We start from the raw sequence: 24539 nt of genomic DNA, 5'->3' as shown, positions 1-24539 counted from the left end.
TAGTCTGAGACTGGCTTGATGTTTACATTTCTCTTTTAGTAGTATGCAGAATACCTTCCTGTACCAGTAACTAGAACAGGGCTCTGTGTAGGCACCAGCTTGGCATCTCATGGTGGAAAGCATGGCGGGAAAACATGGTGCTGAGAAGGAGCAGAGAGTTCTACATCCAGATTGTCAGGTAGTGGTTTGTTTGTTTGTTTGGTTGGTTGGTTTTTTTTTTTTTCAAAACAGGGTTTCTCTGTGTTGCTTTGGCCGTCCTGGACCTGCTTTGCAGGCTAGGCTGGCCTCGAACTCCCAGCGATCCATCTGCCTCTGCCTCCCGAGTGCTGGGATTAAAGGCGTGCGCCATCATCGCCTGGCTGTAGAGTTATTTATTGTGTATACAGTGTTCTGCCTGCATGTACACCTGCACACCAGAAGAGGGCAGCAGATCTCATTATAGATGGTTGTGAGCCATCATGTGGTTGCTGGGAATTGAACTCTGGACCTCTGGCAGAGCAGTCAGCGCTCTTACCTTCTGAACCATCTCTCCAGCTCCTCCCCTCCACAACCCGGCCCCCCCCCCCCCCCGTAGTGGGAAGAGACACTGGGCCTATTTTGAACATTTGAAACCTCAGAAGCCCACCCCTAGTGACACCCTTCCTCCAACAAGGCCACACCTCCTAATAGTGCCACTCCCTGAGCCTATGAAGACCATTTTCATTCAAACCACCACAAAGGCTATTTAGGAATCTGTTCTTTCCTGATTTCTCTCAGGCCATTCATCATTTGTATATACTGACTTTTGGGAGTTAATTTTGCTTTACTGAAAGTGTTTATCAACTGTAGGAGTTTCTCGATGGAATTTTTAGCATCACTTATGTGTACTGTCATACCACATGCAAATAAAGATACATTGACTTTTTCCTTTTCAATTTGAATCCCTTTGATCTCCGTCAGCCGTCTTACTGGTCTAGATAAGACTTCAAGTCTTAGCTATATTAAATAGGTGTACAGAGTGCACAGCCTTGTCTAATTCCTGATTTTAGTGGAATTGCTTTGCATTTCCCTCCATCCAAGTTGGTGTGTTGTCTCTGGGCATGCTGTAAATTGCCTTTATTATGTTGAGGTATATCCCTTGTGTTCCTCATCTCGCTATTATCATGAAGAGGTCTTAAAACTTGTCAAAGGCGTTTTCTGCTTCTAATGAGATGATCATGTGTTTTTTTTCTTAACAGTTTGTTTATGTAGTAGATTGTATTTATTGATTTCCGTAGGTTGTACCCTCCCTGCATCTCTAGGATGAAGCCTTGCTTATAATGGATGACCTTTTGGATGTGTTCCTGGATTCAGTATTTGCAAGTACTTTATTGAGTAGTTTTGCATATATGTTCATAAGGGAAATTAATCTGTAATTTTCTTTCTTTGTTGGGTCTTTATGTGGTTTAGATATCAGGGTAACTATGACCTCAAAAAATGAATAGGGCTGGGGCTAGAGAGATGGCTCAGGGCTTAAGGGCACTGACTGATCTTCCAGATACCTGGGTTCAAATCCCAGCACCCACAAGGCAGCTCACAACTGTCTGTAACTCCAAGATATGATACTCTTACATAGACCTACATGCAGGCAAAACATCAATGCACATAAAATAAAGGTAAATGAATTTTTAAAAATGAATAGGGCAATGTTCTGTCTGTTTCTATATTGTGGAATAATTTGAGTCTATTAAAATTTCTTATCTCATCTTGATTTAACTTTGGTAAATGGTACATATTGGGAAAATTACCCATTTTGTTTCCATTTTGGTGGAAACTCGGTTTTTAAATCATGTCTTTATGATTATCTGTACTCTCTCCATATTGTTATGTCCCCCCTTTTCATTTCTAACTTTATTAATTTAATTATTCACTCTCTGCTTTTTTTTATTATTAATGTGGACAAAGGCTTGCCAATCATTGATTCTCAAAAAAACCAACTCTTTGTTTCATTGTATTTTTAGAACTGTTATTGCTGTTTCTGTCTTGTCTGGGTTTGGTGATTTCTTGCCATTTACCCCTCCTGGGTGTGCTTACTTCTTTTTGCTTTAGAGTTTTCTGGTGTGCTGTTGACTTGTTAGTATGAGATCTTTTCTTCTTCCTGGTTTTTTTTTTAAAATGTAGGCACTTAGTGTCATAACCTTCCTCTTAGCACAATAAAAGTATTGTGTCCAACAAGTTTATGTATGTTGTGTCTTCATTTTACATCAATTCTAGAAAGTCTTTAATTTCATTCTTAATTTCCATCAACCTATTTTTATTCAATAGTAAGGTGTTTGGTTTCCATGGATTTCTAAATTTTCTTTTGTTTCTGTTGTTGACATCCAGCTTTAATATGTGGTCGTCTGCTATAATGTGGGGAGTTAGTCCAATTTTCTGTTTCTGCTGAGACTTGCATTGTGTCTGAGTATGTGGTCAATTTTGGAGAACACTCCATGAGGTACAGAGAAGAAGGTATATTCTTTTATGTTTTGGTAAAATGTTCTATAAATATCTGTTAGGTCCATTTGGTTTATAACTTTTCCTATGACATGTCTATTGGTGATAATGAGGTATTGAAGTTTCCCACTATCTGTGTGTGAGGGTCAGTATTAGATTTAAGCTGTAATACTGTTTCAAACTTGGGTGATTTTGTGTTTGGTGCATACATGGTAAGAATTTAAATGTCATCTTGGTGGATTTTTTTTTCTCTGATAAGTATATAGTGTCCTTTCCTATCTCCTCTAATTAGTTTTGCTTTGAAATCTATTTTGTAAGATATTAAAATGGCTACACTAGCTTTTGTCTTAGACCCATTTGCTTAGAATATTTTTCAACCTTTTATCCTAAAGTGAGTCTAACCTTAATGTTGAAGTGTGGTTTTGGATACAGCAGAAGGATGGATCCTGTTTTCCCGTCCATTCTATTAGTCTGTGTCTTTTTATTGGGAATTGACACCATTGATACTGTGATACCAATGACCAGGTATCTCTGTGATACCAATGGCCCAGGCTCTCTGTCCTATCCACACACGGAAGTTGCCTGTCGGCACTTCCTTTACATAAATAGAATTTCCTTCTTGAGTCTTTGATGAGATTAAAGACTAGATAGCCACAATGTTACTAAAAGCTTTAGTGTAAAAATTAAAAACACATTTATAGATTGATAAGTAAAATTTCTAACAAAGAGACTTTAAAAAACTTTAGACAATAAAAAAAGTCTCTCTTTGACAGAAGAGTAAAATATTTTCTCCAAGGTTATCAAATACAAAATAACTGGGTTATATACCTGATGCTTCTCTATATATATATGTATATTAGCATATATAGTTCTTAATTATTTTTTAAAAGAAAAGGGGGATATGTGGGAAGGATTGTAGGCATTATCCCCAGTGAAGGCGCTTAGAAACACCACAGATACCCCACTGAGATTGACATTGTAATAAACTGAGTAGAGCCATCCTGGGCTTAGAATTCAGGAAAAAGACATGGGACTCCAGCCGGGCTATTGTGTTTCTAATCAAACATTGACAGGAGGAGGGATCCTGAGAGGAGACCACCTATTGCACATGAGACACACACACACACACACACACACACACACACACACACACACACACACAAACACATGCAGGTGGAGAGGAGAGGAAAAGGCTACAGATTTGGAACACGAATGCACCTGCATCAGAGAGACGACCCACGTAGAGGCCGGATCAGCATACAGGCCAGAGACACCTAGGGATCTGACCCATAAAAGAGATACCGAAAAGTTTACTCTTGTTTCCCCTTTAACCTTTCCCCCCCTCTTGTATAAGATAGTTGGGTTGTATAATAAAGTCTAATTGTTAAAAAACAAAGCCTACAAAATGATTCCAGGATAGCCATGTCTACGCAGAGAAACCCTGTCTGGGGGGGATGGGGTGGGGTGGGGGTGGGGAACTGCCCAGCTCAGGCCTGGCATGGGGGTGGGGTTATGACTAGACAGTGGGAACACCAGCAGGAGGCAGGGCCCAGAGGGACCACGTGGGCTCATGGCAATGCCTTTGTTCTGCCTCATGGCTGCTGTAAGCATTATAGGAGGCTACTTGAAGAACCCCAAGGACTCTGCCTCCCAGTTGACCATGACCATGCTGTGAATCTGTGGATGTGTTTTCTGAAATACCATATGTGCTTCCATATTCACTGCTGCAGCCCTGCCTATGTGCAACATAATTTCAGAGGCTCGCAGTGCTTTCCCCTTTGTCCCTTAGCATGCTGTGCTCTCCCTTTCCCTCCTACTCACTGTCAGCAATGGACACCAGAAGCTTCCAGGCAGTCCTCAAGCAGTCTAGTGTGACTTTATGACTACTTTATTTTCTTACTTTCTTTCTTCCCAAGCCAGCAGGTGTTTGGAACTGGGGGAAAACGAAATTGTCACTGACGGTCACTGTTGCAGTTAAATAAAGACCTTGACATTTTTCTTTTAAAGACAGGGTCTCTGTTTATAGTTCTGGCTAGCCTGAAACTCCCAATATGGACTTGGATGGCCTCAAACTCTGAGAGATCCATTTGTCTCTGCCTCCCGAGTGCTGTAATTAATGGTAGCTGCCACTACACATGGCTTTATCCATGCCATTTGTCTTAGTCACTGGTCTATTGCTGGGAACAGGTACCATGACCAAGGTGGCTCTCATAATAGAATTTCCTAGGGCTTGCTTACAGTTTCAGTGGCTTAGTTGATTGTGTCGTGGCACACAGGCAGACATGGTACTGGAGAAATAGCTGAGAGTTCTACATCCCGAGTTGCAGGCAGCAGGAAGAGACATACTGGGCCTGACATGGGCTTTTGAAACCTCAAAGCCCATCCCCAGAGTCACACCTCCTTCAGCAAGGCCACACCTTCTGAGCCTTCTCAAATTGTGTTACTCTTTGATGACTAAGCGATCAAACCTATGAGCCAAATAGGCCCCATTGTTTTTCTGGGACAGGGTTTCTCTGTGTAGCTTTGGCTGTCTTGGACTCACTTTGTAGGCCAGGCTGGCCTCGAACCGAGATCGACCTGCCTCAGCCTCCCAGAGTGCTGGGATTAAAAGGGTGTGCCACTACACCAGGCTTAGAATCTATTCTTATTCAACCCCCAATTCCATTTTTATATAAAAGTGATTTTCTTTTAAGAGAGTGGCATTATTTTCTACATATGCAAAATCTTTTTAATATCTCCCTTGAAGATGACAGGTATATTGTTCTATTTGATAATAAAATATATTAGAATTGGAAGTTTGGGGTGCCGTCATCACACTCTGGGAGACCCAGTTGCAGTGATCTTCAGAGTTTGGTGCTGTGCTTGACACTTAGTCACAGCCAGATCCTCCTCTCTACCTCGGACCGAGGAGGGAACAGGAGAAGATGTGTTCAGGTAGAACAGACTGAAACCTTCCAGGCACTTAACGGAGGAAGAAAGAGAAATGAAGTCAGAGCTGGGGTGATCGCCAGGGGACTTGAGGGTGTTTTAGGAAAGGGAGATTACTGAGAATCCCAGGGTGTGTGGAGCAGGATCTAGCTGAGCATTTCAAGCTTCCATGAGCACAGGAAATCCTGGATCTTGTTAAAACACACACACACACACACACACACACACACACACACACACACACACACACCAGGTAGATGCTGGAAACTGTGTGAGTTTCAGCCAGTATCCTGATGGTTCTTTTGCTGTAGGTCCTACAGCCATACTTTGGGTATTGATTTTTTTTTTCTGTAGTCCAGTTGAAAAGTTGAACCTTGAGCAGCAAGAAGAGATCTCCATAGACTTTGGAGATCCTAACTGATGGGCTTTCTAAGAAAGAAAAAGGGTTTTCCTAATACTCAGTAAGGACTATATCCCTGCTGTAGCAATCCATCTTATGGTGTCAATAACACACTGCCAGGGTATGCTTAAGCTTTAAGGAAAGGCCTTTCTTTTTGCTTCATGGGTCTGGAGTACAAGACTAAATAGTTAGTGATGGCCTTGCTGCCAGGGGCTATGGCCAGTACAGGAAATGGCATGGTGTATTAGTCAGTGTTCTCTAGAGTAGCAGAACTTATAGACTGAATCTCTTTACACACACACACACACACACACACACACACACACACATGAGCATGAAGAAGATTTATTAGAATCACTTAGAGGCTACAATCCAGCTAATGCAACAATGGTGGCCTATGAGCAGAAAGTCTAAGAATCCAGAAGCTGCTGAGTCCACAGGGCTGGGTATCTCAGCTGGGGTTCAATAGACGATGGGATGCTGAAGAAGTGGGCTCTAATGCCACAAAGGAACAGACTTGCTACCAAGGGGAGAGCAAGCAGGCAAACAGCAAAAGCCTCCTTTTTTCACGTTCTTATGTAGGCTTCTAGCAGAAGGTGTGGCCCAGATTAGAGGTGTGTCTTCCAGCCTCAGGATCTGGGTCAGCATTGTGTGTCTTCCCACCTCAAAGGTCTGGACCAGAAATGGATTCACCCAAGCAAAAATAATCCCTTACAGTTGTGCCTTCCTTTTCTTGATTGAAGTTCATTCCACATGTAGTCAAGATGACAACCAAGAACAGCCATCACATACGGCAAACAACACTGAAAGTCAATATGACAACCAACAACAGCCATCACGTACTGCAAACAACACTGAAGTCAGTGTGTCTAGTGTATCTTCTTCTCTCTCTCTTGCTTATAAAGATACCACTATGCAGTCATGGGGATGCCACCTTAACGATTTTAATTCTAGTCACCCCGTAAAGGCTGCACAGCTGGACAATATTTTCAGATCCTGCTTTACGTCTCACAATGGAGTTAAATTCCAACACAGGAAGCCTCGGGGGCTTTCAGGGCCCCAGCGCTGAGATTATATCCAAACTGTATCACCCGCTAAGTGGCTGCATTACGAGAACTGCTTCATTCTAAAACTTCTGACCTTCAGAAGCAGAATTCTAGCCCTCTCAGTGCTCGGCCAACTCGAAGCTAGGGTGCGGAATGGACTTCTGTGAGAAGAGCCTTTAGCATCCTCAGCAATGACTGGAAGTCATTGAGCTACAGTCACCCCATCACAAGCAGAACTCAAGCTTATTTTACCTTCCCCCTCCCCCCCCGCCCCTATTGCATTTATTTAATGGGATGAGGAGGCACGCATTGTCAGACAATGTGTGGGAATGTGTTGTCTTCTTCTACCACGTGGGCCCTGGGGACTTAAGGATTGGTAGGAAGGACTTTTACTCACCCAACTATCTCATGAGCCCAGGGCTCAGATTTTCAGCAAGAGACCTTGTCTCATTCGTGGCAGGGAGGAGTGTGGGTACAACCCCATACCTCACGCGGAAGCACTTCCCCACAGGTGTGCAGGAGAATTATAAATGAAGCATATAAAGGCTGGCTTTTATTGACTATTTATCATTCCTCCCCCCCCCACCACGTACAACAATAGGCTGCATTGAAGGTAGTTTTTAGAGTTTATCCCCTGAATCATCAGATTTACCTTTTAAAAGAGAATTTAATAAGGAGATGGAATGAACAGAGCACCTTTCATGCCCATGCACAAGGGCGCCCTTCACATTTCTTCTTATAAATGATTTAACTTAAAAAAAAAAACAACCCAAACAGCTGGAGCTAGCAGACATGCAATTTAGCAGAGATGATAGGAACTTTGATCTTTCTGGGAACAGTCCTATACCTAAGCACACTGCTCATTAGAAAAGCATTTTTATCTGAACCCTTCACTTTTGTGATCCAAGAATGCTAACACACACACACACACACACACACACACACACACACACACACACACGCTACATTTACAGGATTGAAATCACCCTGAGCCATTATTTTAGCATTTCAAGCTCTTGTTACCACTGATTTTCTCTTATGGGTATTTAAATTTAGGTGGATTTCCAGATGGTGTTCGAATGGCAGGACAAGGTCAAGTTAGCTAATACATGGGTGCAGGGTAAACCTATTTTAACTTTTATTATGAGTGCTTTGAAGACAAGTATACTGTAGGTTAGAATATTATTCTTCTACTGAGAGTAACATTCTGTGCCCTGGAAGTCTGGGGCCACTGTTTCTTTAGATGGTCCGTCTCTTCATAACAGGGAGGCTGAGACTAGATCTTTGCATATATTCTTGTTTTGAAAGAATGCAGGGAGTGTAGCTCCATTTGGCTTTTTTTTTTTTTTAGGAGCTCATGTAGATAGAAAAGAAGATGTTAATAGGGAAGCGAGAATTAAATTATGCAACCAAAATAAAGTCATGTCGACTCTGCAGACATCCTCAGCCTCGCTTCTGATTGTCTGTAAGCACAAGGCTGTCAAGTTTGAATGTTCTCTTATCGGTCTGTAATCACTCTTTGTCCCTGGTACTGGTAGATGACAGCATGAGGCAGACTGCGGTTTCTCTGGTGCTTTCCTGGTGGAAGGGCACGTGCTAATGTCACCCAACCCACAAAAAGCCATAGGAGCCCAGGTTTGTCTACCATAAGGATCTGGCTGGACAGCCTTTGAAAACTTTTTCTCATTTCTTCTCTAATTCTTATAATTATCTGTAAGTACACTTTAAAATTAAAATACTCCTAACTCGAGTCGTGCTTTTAAGAGCCCTGAGAAGTGTTAGCCTGGAGCTCCTTTCAAGGGATCAAGCCGGAAATGATGCTTAGGGCAGGGATCACACTGACTTACAACCGCTAACCGGGCATTAAGTCCATTCAACACAGCAATAAAGAGCTGTAAACCAAGAGAACACTGCGATCCGACTTAGAGTGATTTATCGCTGCACAAGGGCACAAGGAGAGTCTTTCCTTTCATGTCAGCTGAAGATGCTCTTAAATCTACCATCTCACAAGCTCCTTTCTAGGTACCAGAGCTTTACCGCTAGACGGTTTCTTTGGCAAATAATTTTGGTGACACCAGCTATTACTACCAATTATTTTTCTAAAAGCTGGATGTGGTGACACGGGCACAATGACTTCCCAGGAAGCCCAGATCGCACAGACATGGTCTCAGAAGACAAGTAAAAAGGCACAATGGTGATACAGTTTGGAGACTTAAAATATCATTTGAAAAATGTCATGTGAGGGACTGTGTAAGTGTGAGGCCCTGAGTTTGACCCCTAGCACTAACATCAAAGTCTGGGCACAGTGGTGCAATGCATGTAAGTGCAGTACTGGGGTGGGGGTGTCAGGTGGACACAGAGGCTCCCTAGGTTTTGTTGCTCAGTCTGTGTAATTAAATAGCCTTCCTCCAGGGTCTCAACAGTAAGGTAGAGAGGAGGAGGATGCCTGATGTTGACCTTTGGCCCTCCACATACACATACAAACAGGTACATAGGCACACTCCAACACTACCATACACACAAAACACAAAAGAAAACACAACTTATAATATGAAATTATTTCATTGTAATGTATGCAACAAATTATTGATCCTCTCCCTCCTTCCTTTCTTGCTTCCTTCCTTTATTTCTCTCTTGTTTCCCTTCCTTCTTTTCCTTCCTTCCTTCCCTCTCTCCTTCCCTACTTCCTTCCTTCCTTCCTTTGTCCCTTTCTTTCAATATCTTACATAGAGTTTAGGTTTGACTCAAACTCAGTCCTTCTTTGACCTCCCAAGGGCTGTGCTGGGGTTATGTACTGTACCACCACCCAGCCTTTGCCTAGTGACCACTGGTCTTCCTACAGCATCTCCAACCATTCAAGGGCATCTGCCTCTATTTATCTTGGTTCAGTTGTTTGCTTTCTGTTAGCTTCTCAGTTTTGGGTTCAGTCTCCCCATCTGTAACAGGCAGTCACCCTTCCCAGTGGTACTTTGTCTCATGTTAGATATTAGTCGCTCCTTAAGGAACTGCTACAGAAAAGCTAATGTGCATCCCTTACCAAAATCTTCTACAACTGGGAAGGGAGTTCATTTTGGATTTAGAATGGATTTTTACCTCATTTCTTTCCATGAGATAGTTTATAAATGTTTCAGAGGGCTTGTTTCCTTAGTTAGAAAACATTCTCCTTACTCCTTACAGGAGCTGGCTTTACTCTGGGACTCATTAGATGCGATTCGAAGGCTCTGTATAGGAGCATATACTCCAGAGTTTGAGCTGCGGTGGAAGTGGTAGAGACAGGGGATAGGCAGAGCTAAAGAGTGAAATGGTTGTTGGAATTAGAGCAAAGATTTTTTTCTGTCCAAGGTAAATGCAACAGAGCTTCAAGTTTCCCCCTTTCATTCTTCTGCTTATATTGGACATTTCCAAAAAATTATTATTCATGTTGTAAAGATCTAGCAGAAGATCACGTATGCATGTGTATGTATGTGTGCATGTGTGCTTGTGTGCGCGCACGTGTGTGTGTGTGTGTGTTTGTGACTTTGATCCATATCAAACTCTTAGAGATGGATTTCACCTCAGTTAATTGTTTCACTAACAGAAAAAAAAGCAGTAGATAGATGTCTTCTTTGTTTACAGAAAGCTGTTTTTCCATGGATTAAAAAAAAAAAACTTCAATTACAATGGACTGGACTAGTTGGCTTGACTGGCATTTTTTGTCAATAGGAACCAATGAGGTCTATAGGAAAGTCATAAATAGACCATTCCTAGTCCAAGAGTCCATGAAACACTAAATGGAGACCACACAATTTGGGTTCTGATCCTTTTGAGCATTCTAACTGATCCTTGATCTTCAGAAAAGCCCCTCCTCACCTTTCCTGGAGAGCCTTCTGACTGAGCTGGCTGTATGGCAAGCATATTCTAACTTTTGGAGAGGGGATAGATCCCTTTCCCTAGTGACAGCATTCCTCGTCATCCTGGAATGCTGAGCAAGGCCAGGAAGTCCTGCTCACAGTGTATGAAGGTTCTCACTGTGCAGAGGTGTTGGATTGCTCGATATCACTGTGATCAAATGTAAACATGGGTACAACCTGAGCCCCTTGTTTTGAGGAACAGTCATTTCTGTAGCTTAATCTTTTAGTTACATCTTTTACGTTTTTTGTTAGTTTTGATCTTTTGAACCAGGGTTTCAATATAGCTCAGGTTGACCTCAGGCCTCTAATCCTCCTGCCTCAGCCTCTTGAGCATCTGAGATTACAAGTATACACCCAACTACTTGGCAGCTTTCACAGTTCTAGAGTATAAAAATACTTAAGTCTCTCCCCATCTTTTTAGGAGAACAAATTAAGGCAATAGGAAGGTAATTTCTCCTATTGAATATAGTTAGTGGGAGATTAGGTAGAAATGCTCTGCCCAAGCAAAAAGACACAAAGAAAACCATAAATCTTGCTAGGCGTAGTAGTGTACACCTTTAATCTCAGCACTCAGGAGGCAGAGGCAGGCAGATCACTGTGAGTTCGAGGCTAGCCTGGTCTACAAAGTGAGTCCAGGACAGCCAAGGCTACACAGAGAAACCCTGTCTCAAAAAACCAAAAAAAAAAAAAAAAAAGAAGGAAAGAAAGAAAGAAAGAAAGACACACAGACAGACAGACAGAAAGAAAACCATAAATCTTTTGTAGGGAAAAGGAGACTTGGTTATTTTCAGCTTTGCTTTTTCTTACTAAAAATATCTTTCTATGGAAAATAGACTTTATTTTGTTTATCTCATTGAGCTTCAGGAAGAGAACTTCTGTAAACACATACTCATTCTTCCTTTCCCAGGAACCCCAATAGTTTTTTTAAAAGCTAATTCTAGGGTAAGTCCTTTTGATCTTATTGCTCTCACTCAGAGAATTACAATATGGTTGTCTAGTCCTGGCTGTAATGAGAGACCCTGAGAAAGGAAAAAAAAATGCCTTAAACTTCTGTTAATAATTTGATGGTGGAAAAAATTCTCCTTTATGTTAAAAAATAAAAAGAAAAAAAAAGAAGAAGAAAAGAGAAACTTAGAAACATTGCAAGCTCTTTACTGTTGGCAGAAAATAACCAACTGCTCTTTAAATTACTGGTTTGGCCCCATGTTTTGAAAGTTGCTATCTTAGTTGATCTCTTAATGACATGTCTGCACATCTAAGGGGAAGGTCGATAAGAAACAAGAGCTTCTCATCCTGTCTCTCCCGTCTTGGCCGGTTAACCATCCAACAGAATCAGAAGATAAATTTAGGAACCCAGCCCTAGTCCTCTGGGCCAAGCACTCCTCCTCTGGAGGCTGTCCTGAGAACTCCAGTCTGCTGCTGCTGGTGAGTGACACCACATGGGATGTGTCTTGCAGATTCTTCATGTGTTTCCTGGCACACTTACATCTCCCCCAATATGTTCATCTCCTAATCATTGTCTATAACATTCTGACTGTTCTCCTCTGTCTGGCTTTCATGTCCAAATACAGACTTCAGCCTTCCTGTCTGAGTACCATTATGTAAGTGGCATCCACATCATAATCCTCGCATCACCAACCCTGAAGGATGCATTTTTATGGGTCGACTTGGAATAATTAGAGATGGGATAATTATAATTATTGTTATGTATATTATAATTTTTATCTACTTTCTAGAAATGATTCTTCTTGTTAATTATGCTACTAGAAAGCACAAGAATTATTCATGTAATCCAGATGTTGGTTATCTGTGAATCCATAAAGGCAGACACTCTCATGAGCAATGACCAGGTGCAATATAAATTTGAGTGATTTTATTAGCATACTTCCCACTGTTATCTGCTGTTTTCAACTCTGCTTGGTACCAGATCCAGATCCTTCTTCTCTTTGCCCCATGATACACCATTCAGTTTCCTTCAGAGTTTTTCTATCTTATTCACCTTTCAATCATATTCAACTCATTTGCTGCACGAAACATGGGTCTAAGAGACACTTCTGATGTAGCCAAGCATTTCCTAACAGAGTCAATCTGTCTTTGAGGACCCAGAATAATAGTCCCTCAGTATGGGCAGTTTGCCTTGAAGGACATTCAGCAATGACTGTCTGAAGACTCTAGATCAGTACATCTACAGAGACAGCACTGGAAACTAGTAGGAATAGGAAACGGAAGCTACTACATAACCTACAGTATACAAGACTGACCCTCCTGTCAAAGAATTATCCAGTTCCAATCATTTTTGCTACTTCTATTGAGAACCTCTGCAATAAAGCAATTCTTGTACTGGCTGCAATAATAACTAATAGTTTTCTTTTTTCCCTTTTCCTGTTTCTTCTTATTTTTGTTTTGAGGGTCTGTGGTAGGCCAGGCTCATCTTGAACTTACTACATACCCAAATATAATCTTGGTCTGACCGACCTGCTACTACCTACTAAATGCTAGGACCACAGGCACGCACAACCATTCCTGGCTAATCAGTGACGGTTTTTGTTCTTACACTAGCAACACTTTGTTCTATATATTGAGTTATAAATCAGGAATTAACCAGACACCTGGTTCAATGAGGAAATCAACACTATGAAGCCTTGGGAAAGGGGTTTGTTTCATAAAGTAGATATAGCCAACTTAGCCATCATTTTGAAGGTTATTGTAAGGAAAGAAATGAAGAACACGCAGGAGAAAGGCAGGCAGATAAAGGGGAGATGCACAGTTCAAGAAAAGAGAAGAGCATGTTTGAATGAGAACTGTCTCTATGGACTTGTGTTTGAATACTTGGTCCCCAGTTGGCAGAACTGTTTGGGAAGGTTTAGGAGGTGTGGCCTTGTTGAAAGAGGTGTGTAAGTCAGGGACAGCTTTGATGTTTCAACAGCCTGGACCTATTCCCATTGTGCTCTCTGCCTGCTGCTCACCATTTGACATGTGAGCTCGCTGTTCCTCTCGCCATGCCTTTACCCTACCTTCATGGACTTAGTCCTCTGAAACTGTAAGCCCAATTAAATGCTTTCTTTTATAAGTTGTATTGTATTGGACAAAGCACTTTAGAAAAGTACCTAATATAGAAGTTGAAACCAGAAGTGAAGTACTGCTGTGACAGACTTTGACCATGAGTGGTTTCTCTGTCTCCGTCTCTGTCTGTCTGTCTGTCTGTCTGTCTGTCTGTCTGTCTGTCTGTCTCTGTCTGTCTCTCCCCCTCTCTCTCCCTAACACTAGATAGGAGGAAAAAGGAGATAGAGAGGAAAGGGGGTGATGATATTGTTAAACTGCTTCCCTCTGATTAGGGGCGTCGAGTTCCTTGGGGCAAGAAATGGTGAAAAAGACAGGGTCCCTCAGAAAAATAAGGAAAACAGACTCGATGAAGCTTGAATTGGGGTAGATGAAGTCCAGTCTGATTGTAAGCATTACCCTGTTTACCATCACAAGGAATAGTGAAGGGAATTCCAGCTTGTGACATGAGCTGCAAAGTCAAGTTTCGATGTAGCTTTGTGTCATACAAGTTTTCTCATTTATAAAAGTAATATATGAGAGAGAGAGAGAGAGAGAGAGAGAGAGAGAGAGAGAGAGAGAGACGGGTATAGTGGTGCACACCTTTAATCCCAGCACTTGAGAGGCAGAGGCAGATCTCTGAGTTTGAGGCCAGCATAATCTACAAAGTGAGTTCCAGGATATCCAGGGCTGCACATAAAAAAAAAAAGTTAATTTTTTTCCATTTAGTAATAACCACTGTTAAAATTTCCCAATTTGTACTATGTGGCAACTCTCATAAATTTAAAAATATTAGCTGAGTGAGCTGGGCATGATGGAACATAATTGTAACCCCACCACATGAGAAACTGAGGCAAAAATCAGGAGTTCAAGTCCGGCCTTTGCAAGTTTAAAGCTATTCTGGGCTACATGAGATAATGCCTCAAAAATGTATTCCTGTATACAATATTTTTTTCCTCCAGGAAATATATTTAGTCAATGTATGTATTTGTCCAGACTGGGCTGGAATTTTTGGGCTTGAGTAATCCTTCTGCTCCAGTCTCTCAAGTAAGTGAAACTCACTATTGTGCCGCCATGTCTGGTCCTTCGCTGTGTATCCTAAGTCCCTCCCTGTATCAATGGCTGACTACCCTTTCATGTTTTTAATGATGGCATGGTATCTCACTCCAGGGAGGAACTTCTCTTTATTCTACCTTCTCTATTAAGGGAGGTTTTGATTTCTTTGGGGTTCTGATTTTGTGACCAATCACACTGAGGGTCTCACAGTTTGCATCTTCTAGAGGATGGGGCAGTTTTTATGGTGCAGTTCAGGAACAGGGATCAGACCCCGTGAGGGGAAGAGTGATGATAAATGGATAGGGTGCATAGGGGAAGCTAAATAGAAGCATCAGTCAATACCCGGGTCCATTGGAGACCAGGTAGTTTGGTCACTCAGAAAATAGAAACAAACAGGGGAGGTTTTCTGTCTCGAGTAGTTCCGTCCCTATAGAAGACAGTTGCCCTGAAGAGGCGTGACCCCAGGTGAGGCTACATCTGCAGCAGAGGCCAAACAAGGAAGTGAGACAGCTGTGTCTGCTCACCACACTTCCCCGTAATGGGCTGCAAGCATTCCTTAAAAAGGCAGGCTCAGCTTTGACGGTTCTGCATCCGTTGCAGGTGTTCAGTCTGCATTTCCGTCTTTGCTTATATCTTTAGGATTTGTTCCCAGGAATAGAGTTGCTGGAACAGACCATAGGTGTTTTAGAATATTTGGTCTTTATTTGCAAACGAGCCTCCAGAAAGATTGTGACCCCCCCCCCCTTCCCACCAATGAAAGGAAGAGTGCATTTCATTGCTAATGCATAGGAAAAAAGAGCATCTATGTTGCTTACTTACTTATTTTTCTTTCCCCAAGACAGGGCGTTGAACTTCCTATATGCCTATATCGGCCTCCTGATGGCTGTGACTAAAGGGATGGGCCACATGCCCTCTTTGGTGTTTTCTAAATATTAAAAAGTGCCCTAACTTCTCTTGGACAGTACATTTTTTGATGCTTAATTGGAAAATTATGTGTGTTTATTTTATGTGTATGTGTGCTTGTATGTGTATACATGTTTTACACCACATGCACGAAAGTCAGAGGACAACTTGTCAGAACCTTTCCTCTCCTGCCACCATGTGAGCTTCGGGATCAAGTGCAGGTAGTTACCGAGCATCTTTATCTGCACTGGCCCTGGATGTTTAATTGTCATGAATTTTATATTGAACTCGTAAGGATCGTATCTCTCTCTATAAATCTGTATACGTCTTCCTGAGAGGTAAAATAGCCTAATATATTGAAATAGTGAAGCAGAGAATTGTGCTTATGCGTCCTGAGGTGTGAACCTGCAGCCCTAAGGAGGCTGAGCAATGGCTGGTGGCTGCACTGACTTGAAACAGTGCTCAGCATTCTCTATCCCCTGCAATATGTGGACTTGAGCACGTACCTGATGCCCTCATTGAGCAGGAAAATTCTGTATGAGAAAGACAAACACACGCAGAGGGAGAGAGCAGGTGCCCCAAAGGAAACAACGCTACCTCCTTTGTGGTAAGCATGCCCGTGGGCTTTTACATTCACCTTCATATTTAGTTATTATAAAATAATCCTTTTGAGATGCTACTGTCTTCACACTTTTCGGATGATGAAACTGAAGATCTGCTAACTGGTAACCTACAGTGTTCAGGTTCCCAGGCCTGTGGCCTTCACATCCTGGGCAGCTGGCTCTGAAGCAGGTTGCTCATGAACATGTATTAGTTACTTATTTTGTGGTGAGAAGACACCATGAGGAAGGCAACTCATGGAAGAGTTTATTTTGCCTGACAGTTCCAGGGGAGGAATGGCAGCAGGAAGCCGGAAGCTGAGAAAGCACATTTTCAAGCACACCCAGCAAACAGAGTGACGCTGTGAGCATGCAAAGCCAGCACAGTGACGCCCTTCCCCAGCAAGGCTGCACCTCCTAAAGGTTCTGGGGCCTCCCCAACAGCTGGGGACCAAGTGTTCAAATACTTGAGCCTATGAGGAGGCATTTTTCATTCAAACCATCACCACAGCAGATGCTTCAGATAGCATGAGCTCATATAATAACTTTAAGAACCTACTCTGATCTAGCCAATGGACAGTACATTCTCCACAGTTGTGTGGAGAGCGGGGGACGGACTCTGACATGAACTCTGGTGCCCTCTATTTGACCACTTCCCCTTGGTGGGGAGGCCTGGTGGCACTCAAGAGAAAGGATAAGCAGGCTACCAAGATGAGACTTGATAGGCTGTGACCATATGGTAGGGGAGGAGGTCCCCTCCTGTCACAGACCTAGGGGAGGGGAAATAGGGTCAAAGAGGGAGGGAGGGAGGGAGGAATAGGAGGATTACAAGTTAGGTGATAACAATTGAGTTGTAATCTGAACAAAAATTTTTAAATAGAACACAAACAAACAAACAAACAAAAACCAAGAAAAGGAAAGAATCCTGGCCCCACTGCAGCAGCCATATAGAACCTTTGCTGTTTCTGAGCATTTCAGTATGATGTTGAGTGTTTCTGTCAGGGTGGTCGCTCACACCTGTAATTTCAGCCCTGGAGTGGCTAAGGCAGGAGGACTTGCTTGAATTCCAGGCTACTCTAGGCTACATTAGTGAGGGCTTGTCTCAAAACAACAGCCCCTTCTGTTTCATTAAATCAAACCATTCAGCATTGTACTAAGTATTTACCTCATGTTTACTAAAGACAGAGCAGTTGCGGCATAGAGAAAAGCAGAGAAAAATCTTCCTGTTTTCTTTAATCATTCCATTCTCTTCGTGGGTTTGGCTTAATAAGTGTGTAGGCAGCAGGCAGCAGTGGTCCAGTCAGTGGTCTCCCACCGCAGCAGGAACAATCGTCCTCCCCGAAGCTTGTCAGGCAACTCTTCTAAACAGACCCACTGATTATAGCCAGTGCCAATTAAAAAAAAAAAAAAGGATTGAACAAAAATAAACCTGCGGAATAAACAGAAACCATCACCCCAATCCAGATGGTCTTCATTCAGAAGAGCAAATGGGTTCCAATTGAGCCTTTAGAACTAACTTCCAGGAGGCAGGAAATACTGAGAAAGAAAGAAGCCCTAAGACAAATCCCGAAGGCAGCCTGGTTTTTTTTCCAACATACTTCCATTCCAAAAAAGGAAGAAGGGGGGAGAAGGAGGATCTTTTAGAGTAAAAAAAACCTCTGCAACCAAGTGGAATGCAGATCCACTGATTGCCTCTTGGTCTAGGTAAGTCAGCTACAAAAGATGTTTTAGGATCAGACAGGGAAATCCGAGCCTGGGTAGGGTATGAATTAGCAATTTTATTGGCTTTTTTTTTTTTTTTTAAGTTACACGTGAAAATGGTATTACGATAATGCAGGACCGTATTCTTTAAAAGAGGTACTGTGTCTGACTTTTAATCTCACATAGTAGAGAAAACTAAGTGAGAAGTCCAGGTGCTAGCGATCATTAGGCACAAAAGCTAGGCTGTTTTGCTTAGACTAGTTTCTCTGCTATATGTTTGATTTTTTTTTTTAAATAACAAAAAATCAACAGCCAGTCAGGAAAATAAGAATGAATCGTCGTTGTTGCTTTCCGAGACAGGGTTTCTCTGTTTAGCCCTGGCTGTCCTGGAACTCATTCTGTAGACCAGGCTGGCATCAAACTCACAGCGATCCACCTGTATCTGTTTCCCTGAGTGTTGGGATTAGACAGGTGGTGGTGGTGATGGTGGTGATGGTGATGGTGGTGGTGGTGGTGGTGGTGGTGGTGGTGGTGGTGGTGGTGGTGGTGGGACGGGCTCAAATCTTGAATCCCAGCATTTGGGAGGCAGAGGCAGGCGGATCTACAAATCGACTCCAGGACAGCCAAGGCCACCACTGAGAAACCCTCTCTTGAAAAGCCAAAAGCCCCTGGGCACACTCTGAATAACCTGTCACCGGTGCCACAACCACTAAGGGTCGGTCGGAGTTTTGACTCTTCGGGTGAGGGCGGTCTAATGTCCAGAACTGGGCCAAACAGGCGGGTGAGGTGGGAGAAAAGCCAAGTTCCTTCGTTCCACCAAACCCCTGGAGGCAAAAGGAGAAATGAAGCTGCAGGTCTCTTCCACCTGCAACCCTGGCGGAACAACGCCAGCCCAAGGTAGAGGCCACTCCGCCAGTGCCCAGGTGCTCACCTGCGGCCGGAAGCCGGGGCGATCGCGGGGACCACGCAGCTCCTGGGACGAGTCGGCGGGCTCGGTGGAGCCTGAGGGCAGTGGCAGTGTGGCTAGGCGGCTCCGCGTCCCCGCGGGGGAAGTTTCTTGGCCCGGAAAGGTGTAATTGTGTGCAGCTATTCCTGGTATGTCGGGCCGCAGGCAGAAGGGGCGCCGCCTCCCGAGAGCCCCGGACAGGGAAGGCGGGCAGAGGCGGGAAGGATGCGGGCAGGGGCGCATCTTCTCCAGCCTCGCCGACAGTGCCATCTCTCCGCCCAGATAGTCTAACCAGAGCGGTGGCGGCAAGGACCCTGGCTAGGGGCAGGGACAGACGGAAGCAAGGACCGGCCTGTAGGGGATGGACCGGGGCGGGGCCACTGCAGAGGGCGGTGACTTCGCTTGCGACTTTTGAAGTTCCCAGGAGTCCTGGCTCCCGCTGCACACCGCTTCTAGTCAGCCACTTCATCTTCCTTTCCTGCTCCAGTCTCCTAGGATTTGAGGCGTTTTCAGGAGTTTCGAGAAATCAACGCCTGCAACTTCTGCTAGGTTCCTGAATTTAAACAGCACCTCGCTACGAAGGGAGGGGTCGTGTGGGAGCTCCAGGTCCCGGTGCACACCCCCTGAGCTGGTTTCTCGTTCTCTTGCTCTATCCATGGAAGGGATGGAGGACGCTGAGGCGGATTGCTCGGTTGCATTCGCAGAGGCACAGAGATGGGTGGAGGTGAGTGTCTTTTTACAACTCTGCTGATGAATTTGGGAGTCTTGGGTTCTCAGCCAATCCGAGCAGTTTGTGGTACTGTGCAATTTTTCCCTTTCCAGTTTCCTGATGGCCTAATCTTCCTAGAACTTTCTTGCAGCTCTCCTTGTGCTCGCCCACTAGGTTTGGGTAGCTCATGTCCCAGAGGCATCCAGTTTCCCCAGCTGTTGTGAGGGCACTTCCCAGAAACCGGGACATAGAGCTATGCTGGGGACCTTGGATTCCTTTCTTTAGGATGCTAATGTCTGTGGATAGCTAGTGTATTCAGTATCCAGTGTGAGTCTGGCAAGTTGGGTGCTGCCATCCATCCCTCTCCCCTCCCCCCTCTGGAGTTGAGAAACTAAAATATCCTAGGCTCGTTTACAGATGGTTTGTTATTCTTCCAGATGTGTCTCACTGACAAGATCTTCTGTTGCTTTTTCCTGTGAAGGAAAGACAGTCTCTGCATGGTTGCCTTAGGGCTAGGCTGTTTTATTCTGTTGTTGACAACCGGGGACACAGGGTACACGTTTGTGTGCTTGGCATTGGACTCAAGGCATCCCACACCTGTACTCTAGCCCTGAGTTACAACCCTTAAGTTACAACTTAACTTGTAACCCTGAGTTACAACCCTTAGGGTGACTTTTCGGAATGGGCCAAAAGAATCCTTCCAAACGAGGGGATCAGAAGAACTGCTTGTTATAAAATTGTGGCCCACGCCAGCATCGAGGTTATTTGGAGTTATTGGTGCCACATGCTGCTTTAGCCAACAGCTAGGGATTTAATTCACGCTAGAAGGGAGCAAACTACTCCTGAGTCACAGCTGCAGCCACTCAGTATAGTTAAGAATTCAAACTGGGGCTTAAAGACGCTGAGAAAAACAACAATACCAAGAATGTCAGAAACGGAAAAAAATTTTTTTAAAAGTCATTTTCTTTGAAGAAATACACGTGGGATTGGGGAGATGGCTTACTAGGTCTCATTAGCTTGAGGACCCGTGTTTGGGTCCACAGCACTCATATGAAAAAGCTACTGTAGCCCCAGGACAGGCAGGGCTGCTGAGGTGGAAGGAGCCACGTGACTAGCCCAAATGGTGGTACAAATAAATAAGGTCAAGAAGAGATTGAGGAAAAAGCCAAAGAGATTTTGACTTCTGAATATACAACCCCCCTCCGGTCCGAATCCACATCCACGCTGACTCACATACACACCTGCATACAGAAACGCCCCCCCCCCCCCCACACATTTCAAAACATCATGCCTGTATGAGGGAAAGTTAATAAATGCCAAATGTTATATTTCTACTAGTTAGTGAGAAGACATGAGATGGTAACATTGCTTTCTAGGTGGCAGGAATATCTCTGAAGTTAGCTTTTGGTGCCTTTATGGGCCAAAACTTTGAGCTGTCCCAAGGTGACTTAGAAAGATGTGAGGGAGGGCATGGGAGGCTGGGAGAAGTTATAAACACTGTTTTCAGAATTGAAATGAGGGTGGAAAAATCCCAGCAATGTAGTTAAGAGAAATAACTCCGCTCATTCATAAAGCTGGAAGAGTGAGGGCCTCACCTGTGATTTTCCATTAGTGGTGTTTGCTCTGCATAATTTCAGAAAGCAAGTTGAATGTGCCGTTCTCCTTTTCATTTGAGTATGAAGGGTGGAGGCAGGGGGAGTGGAAGGGAGGCGGCAACATTTTCATTCCTGCACGGCTTCTGTGTAGCACTGACACTTTTTGCTCACTCACAACTCCTAGGTGGTGTGGGTATTTGCAAGGCTTATACTTGCTTCAGGAACTGTGCATATAGATTGTTCGCCCCAGTGGCTACTATCTAGATCTTAGGAAAGGCACTATTATTTGTTTGTCTTAGCATCTGTGAACATTTGCATACTGTGAACTCCTGGAAAATGTTGTAAAAGACAATCATTGTGTATATTCATCTTCCCTCTCCATCTCAGTCTATGGAAAGGCTTAGCAGCAATAATTTGGCAACTTGGTATATTCCTTATTCATGAAGAGCACAGCGTTCCTAAAGCTACTGGCAGATCCCCTTAATATTGTTAGATAAATTAAAATTAATTGCTTTTTCCTCATACACCAGTTGGGCTACTGTTAAATGTTTTTAAAGATATTTGAATAATTTTGTAATCATGTTATCTATCTATCTATCTATCTATCTATCTATCTATCTATCTATCTATATTTTTTTGTGAGACAAGGTTTTATTATGTAGACCTAGATGGCCTGGAACTTGCTATGTAGGCCAGGCTGGCTTTGAACTTGTGGAGATGAGTTTTGCCTCCAGAGTGCTGGGGTTAGAGGCGTGCAACATTATGCCTGGCCTCATATTCCTATTTAAAAATTATACCAACTATTCTTTAGGAGAACTCTGGGCATTTGAAGTGATGCTAATTGGTTCTCGCAGTAGTGTTTTCTTTACAATTAAAGCACACACTTAAGGTATTCTTTTTGCCCAAAGAAGCAGAATGTCTGACTCTCTGCCACAGTCTGTTGCTCTCAAGAACCCTTAGTTTGAGGATAAAGTGTTGATTTCCAGTTATTTTCTAAAGCATTTTTGAACATGAACAAGAGAGTACCATGAAGTTCTCCTGTTTGTTAATATTCTCTTTCTCTCTTGTTCTTTCTGCCAGTATTATCTACATAAGCCTCTGATTCACTTATCTCATGTATACATGTATGTACATGTGCCATAACATGTAATATTGTATGGAATATAGCCTGCTGTCTTTATTGTCACCTAAAGTTTTATATGAAACTATACTTTCCTGCTCTGGTGGCGCTGAGGACAGGATGTGGCTGTCCCACTGGCCATGTGGGTGCTTGCCCGTTGAGCTACCAACCCCATTCCTTCAGCTGCAGTTCTGACTCTCCCAAGGTCAAGAGAGTCCAATAACCTTGTAAAAACTTTAAGTGATGACCAGACTCGATGTCAGTACATCCTTCCCTTTTCCATGTTCTATCTGTGACTACAAAAGTATAATGTGCTATTCTTATAACCCAAATTAAAGTTTAAAATTCACTTTGGGGAGACTTACAGGGCAAGTGAGATGTGAGCGTTTACGGTCATTTTTACTGATTTCTCTTTGACTTCATTTTAGATAATACTTAGGTTCTTAAGAAAAATGAGTATATTAAACAGATTTTCTCACTTGGGGCATTAATTTTGCAATGAAAACAAATATAGGACTGGTGCCCTTTAAGATAATGCAACAGAATGATATCAGATGATTATCTAGGTGGAAATGCTGTTTGGAATATTAATAATGTAGCAGGGCTAGTTTATGATTAAACATTGGTTAAAACCGAGGTAGGCAGTGGTTTGGAGGCAAAGCAACTCCTAGCAAGGTCACAGAGTAGGTGATGAAGTGGTAGAAAACACAGCCTAGACGCACTAATTTTGGTTTGCTTCTGTGGCACCTTTTAATTTCCTGTACCTAATAGTTCCTTCTGTCTGCTTAGGGACAAACCCTTAACTTAAAACAGATAAAATACTGATGAGATTAAAAACCAGAGCTGCTGTTCATAGCCTGGCGTGATCACTGGGTTCCTGTCTGTGAGTTCTTGGTGCTTGCTGTCTAAGTATGAGAATTAAACAGAGCTGTGTTTATGGCCAGCACAGAACAGGCTCACTTGACTCTCTGCTTTCCTTGTCCCCCCCCCCCACATGCCCCCCCCCCCCAGCCTTCCTGCTGTCTCCCAGTATCACTATCATCCTGTAAAAGGGCTGAAGGGTGCCAGCGTGAGTACATTGCCAAGTCTGGCACCAGAATAAGAGACCTGGGTCTGTGTTTACTTCCAATTGGTCTGGTCCTCCACCTGTCCCAAGTTTTACCCTTCAAAGATGTTCTATTACTATACTTATTTTCATTTTCCTTGGTGCTCAAGAATTTTAGAAATTTAAAGAACTCCTTGGTTTTTTTTTTTTTTTTTTTTTTTAAATGTGCTTTCTGGCTCTACCACTGGTGTAAGCAAAATTCTACCCGCTTTCTCTCTAAACTGTATCCTTTCTAACCATAGCTGCCGACCTCAGGTCTGTAAAATCCTGAATGCTCACTGCACACCATTGTTGTCTATAGGCCAATTGAAAGTCCCAGGAATGTGTACTGTTGCTTTTCAATTGCAGATAGAGTGACAGATATTCATTTAAACATGTTTCTAAATTCAGAGAAGCATATTGGTAATACATGTAACCTTCTTTTCTTGGTTCCTCCTTTTGTTGTTGTTGTTGCTTTTTTTGTTTGTTTTGATTTGTTTTGTTTTTTGAGACAGGGTTTCTCTGTATAGCCTTCGTGTCTTGGAACTCTTTTTGTAGACCAGGCTGGCCTCAAACTCACAGCTATCCACCTGCATTTGCCTCCCTGAGTTCTGGGATTAAAGGTGTGCACCACCACCGCCCTGAGGCTGCTGTTTTGCTGTCTTAGAACTCACTCTCTAGACCAGGCTGGCCTTTATCTCCCAAGTGCTGGGATTAAAGGTGTTCACTGCCACCACCCACCCAGCAATACACCCACCCCAGGTTGAATTGTAAAGTTTCTTGGTATAGTGAACTGAATGTGATACTTAAGTAGAGTGTAACCTATGCTTGTAGCAAATAGCTGCATCTTAGTCAATCAGGAGTCATGATCAAATAAGGCAAATGCCAGGTGTCCAGTGGGGCTCCAGCTGTACCTCACTTCCATTTCTTGTGTTATTTCCTTTTCACTGTCTACTACTATAACTGCCCATGGTGGTGGCCAAGGGAGGAAGGAGGGGGCCGTGGAGGGACAGAGGACACAACAATCTCTACTGTATATAGTTACTGTAAAAGCCACCTAACTGCAGCA

At 43.2% G+C, this 24539-nt stretch overlaps 2 protein-coding genes across 14 annotated transcripts in view; one reads left to right on the top strand and one right to left on the bottom strand.

The window, feature by feature from the left end:
* Nucleotides 1–17179: 17179 nt before the first annotated feature.
* LOC311589611 (uncharacterized protein) lies at nucleotides 17180–19358 on the bottom strand. Of its 2 annotated transcripts, none has more exons than XM_084768134.1 (2): nucleotides 18948–19249; nucleotides 17180–17689 (listed from the first exon to the last, which is right to left on the bottom strand). In XM_084768134.1, the coding sequence occupies exons 1-2, from the start codon at nucleotides 19230–19232 to the stop codon at nucleotides 17579–17581; spliced, it is 396 nt and encodes a 131-aa protein (XP_084624260.1). In that variant the 5' UTR covers nucleotides 19233–19249; the 3' UTR covers nucleotides 17180–17578. The 2 variants fall into 2 exon arrangements, with proteins under 2 accessions (XP_084624260.1, XP_084624259.1); XM_084768133.1 differs by lacking the exon at nucleotides 17180–17689 and adding an exon at nucleotides 18527–18840 and having other exon boundaries at nucleotides 18948–19358.
* Nucleotides 19359–19417: 59 nt separating this feature from the next.
* The window catches only part of LMO7 (LIM domain 7), a 197832-nt gene continuing 192710 nt past the window's right edge, over nucleotides 19418–24539 (top strand). For 4 of the 12 annotated variants that reach the window (XM_084768125.1, XM_084768127.1, XM_084768126.1 and 1 more), the window contains exon 1: nucleotides 19418–19686. In XM_084768125.1, coding sequence (XP_084624251.1) covers nucleotides 19618–19686 — 69 coding nt within the window. In that variant the 5' untranslated portion in view covers nucleotides 19418–19617. The remainder of the gene's footprint in view (nucleotides 19687–24539) is intronic. The other 8 variants (XM_084768131.1, XM_084768130.1, XM_084768128.1 and 5 more) reach the window with 3 other exon arrangements.

This window comes from Acomys minous, assembly GCF_964271855.1.
Source record: "Acomys minous genome assembly, chromosome: 18".
Lineage (NCBI taxonomy): Eukaryota > Metazoa > Chordata > Mammalia > Rodentia > Muridae > Acomys > Acomys minous.
Note: the sequence above shows the minus strand (reverse complement) of the source record. Positions and strands in the feature narration are given on the sequence as shown.

What these genes read in the sequence shown, in the direction of transcription:
- LOC311589611 (XM_084768133.1), bottom strand. Translation starts at nt 19,232, where the DNA reads ATGGCACTGTCGGCGAGGCTGGAGAAGATGCGCCCCTGCCCGCATCCT. An exon ending in GCCCCGGCTTCCGGCCGCAG is followed by an intron (nt 18,841 to 18,947) that starts GTGAGCACCTGG and finishes TTTTGCCTCCAG; the next exon opens with GGGTTTGGTGGAACGAAGGA.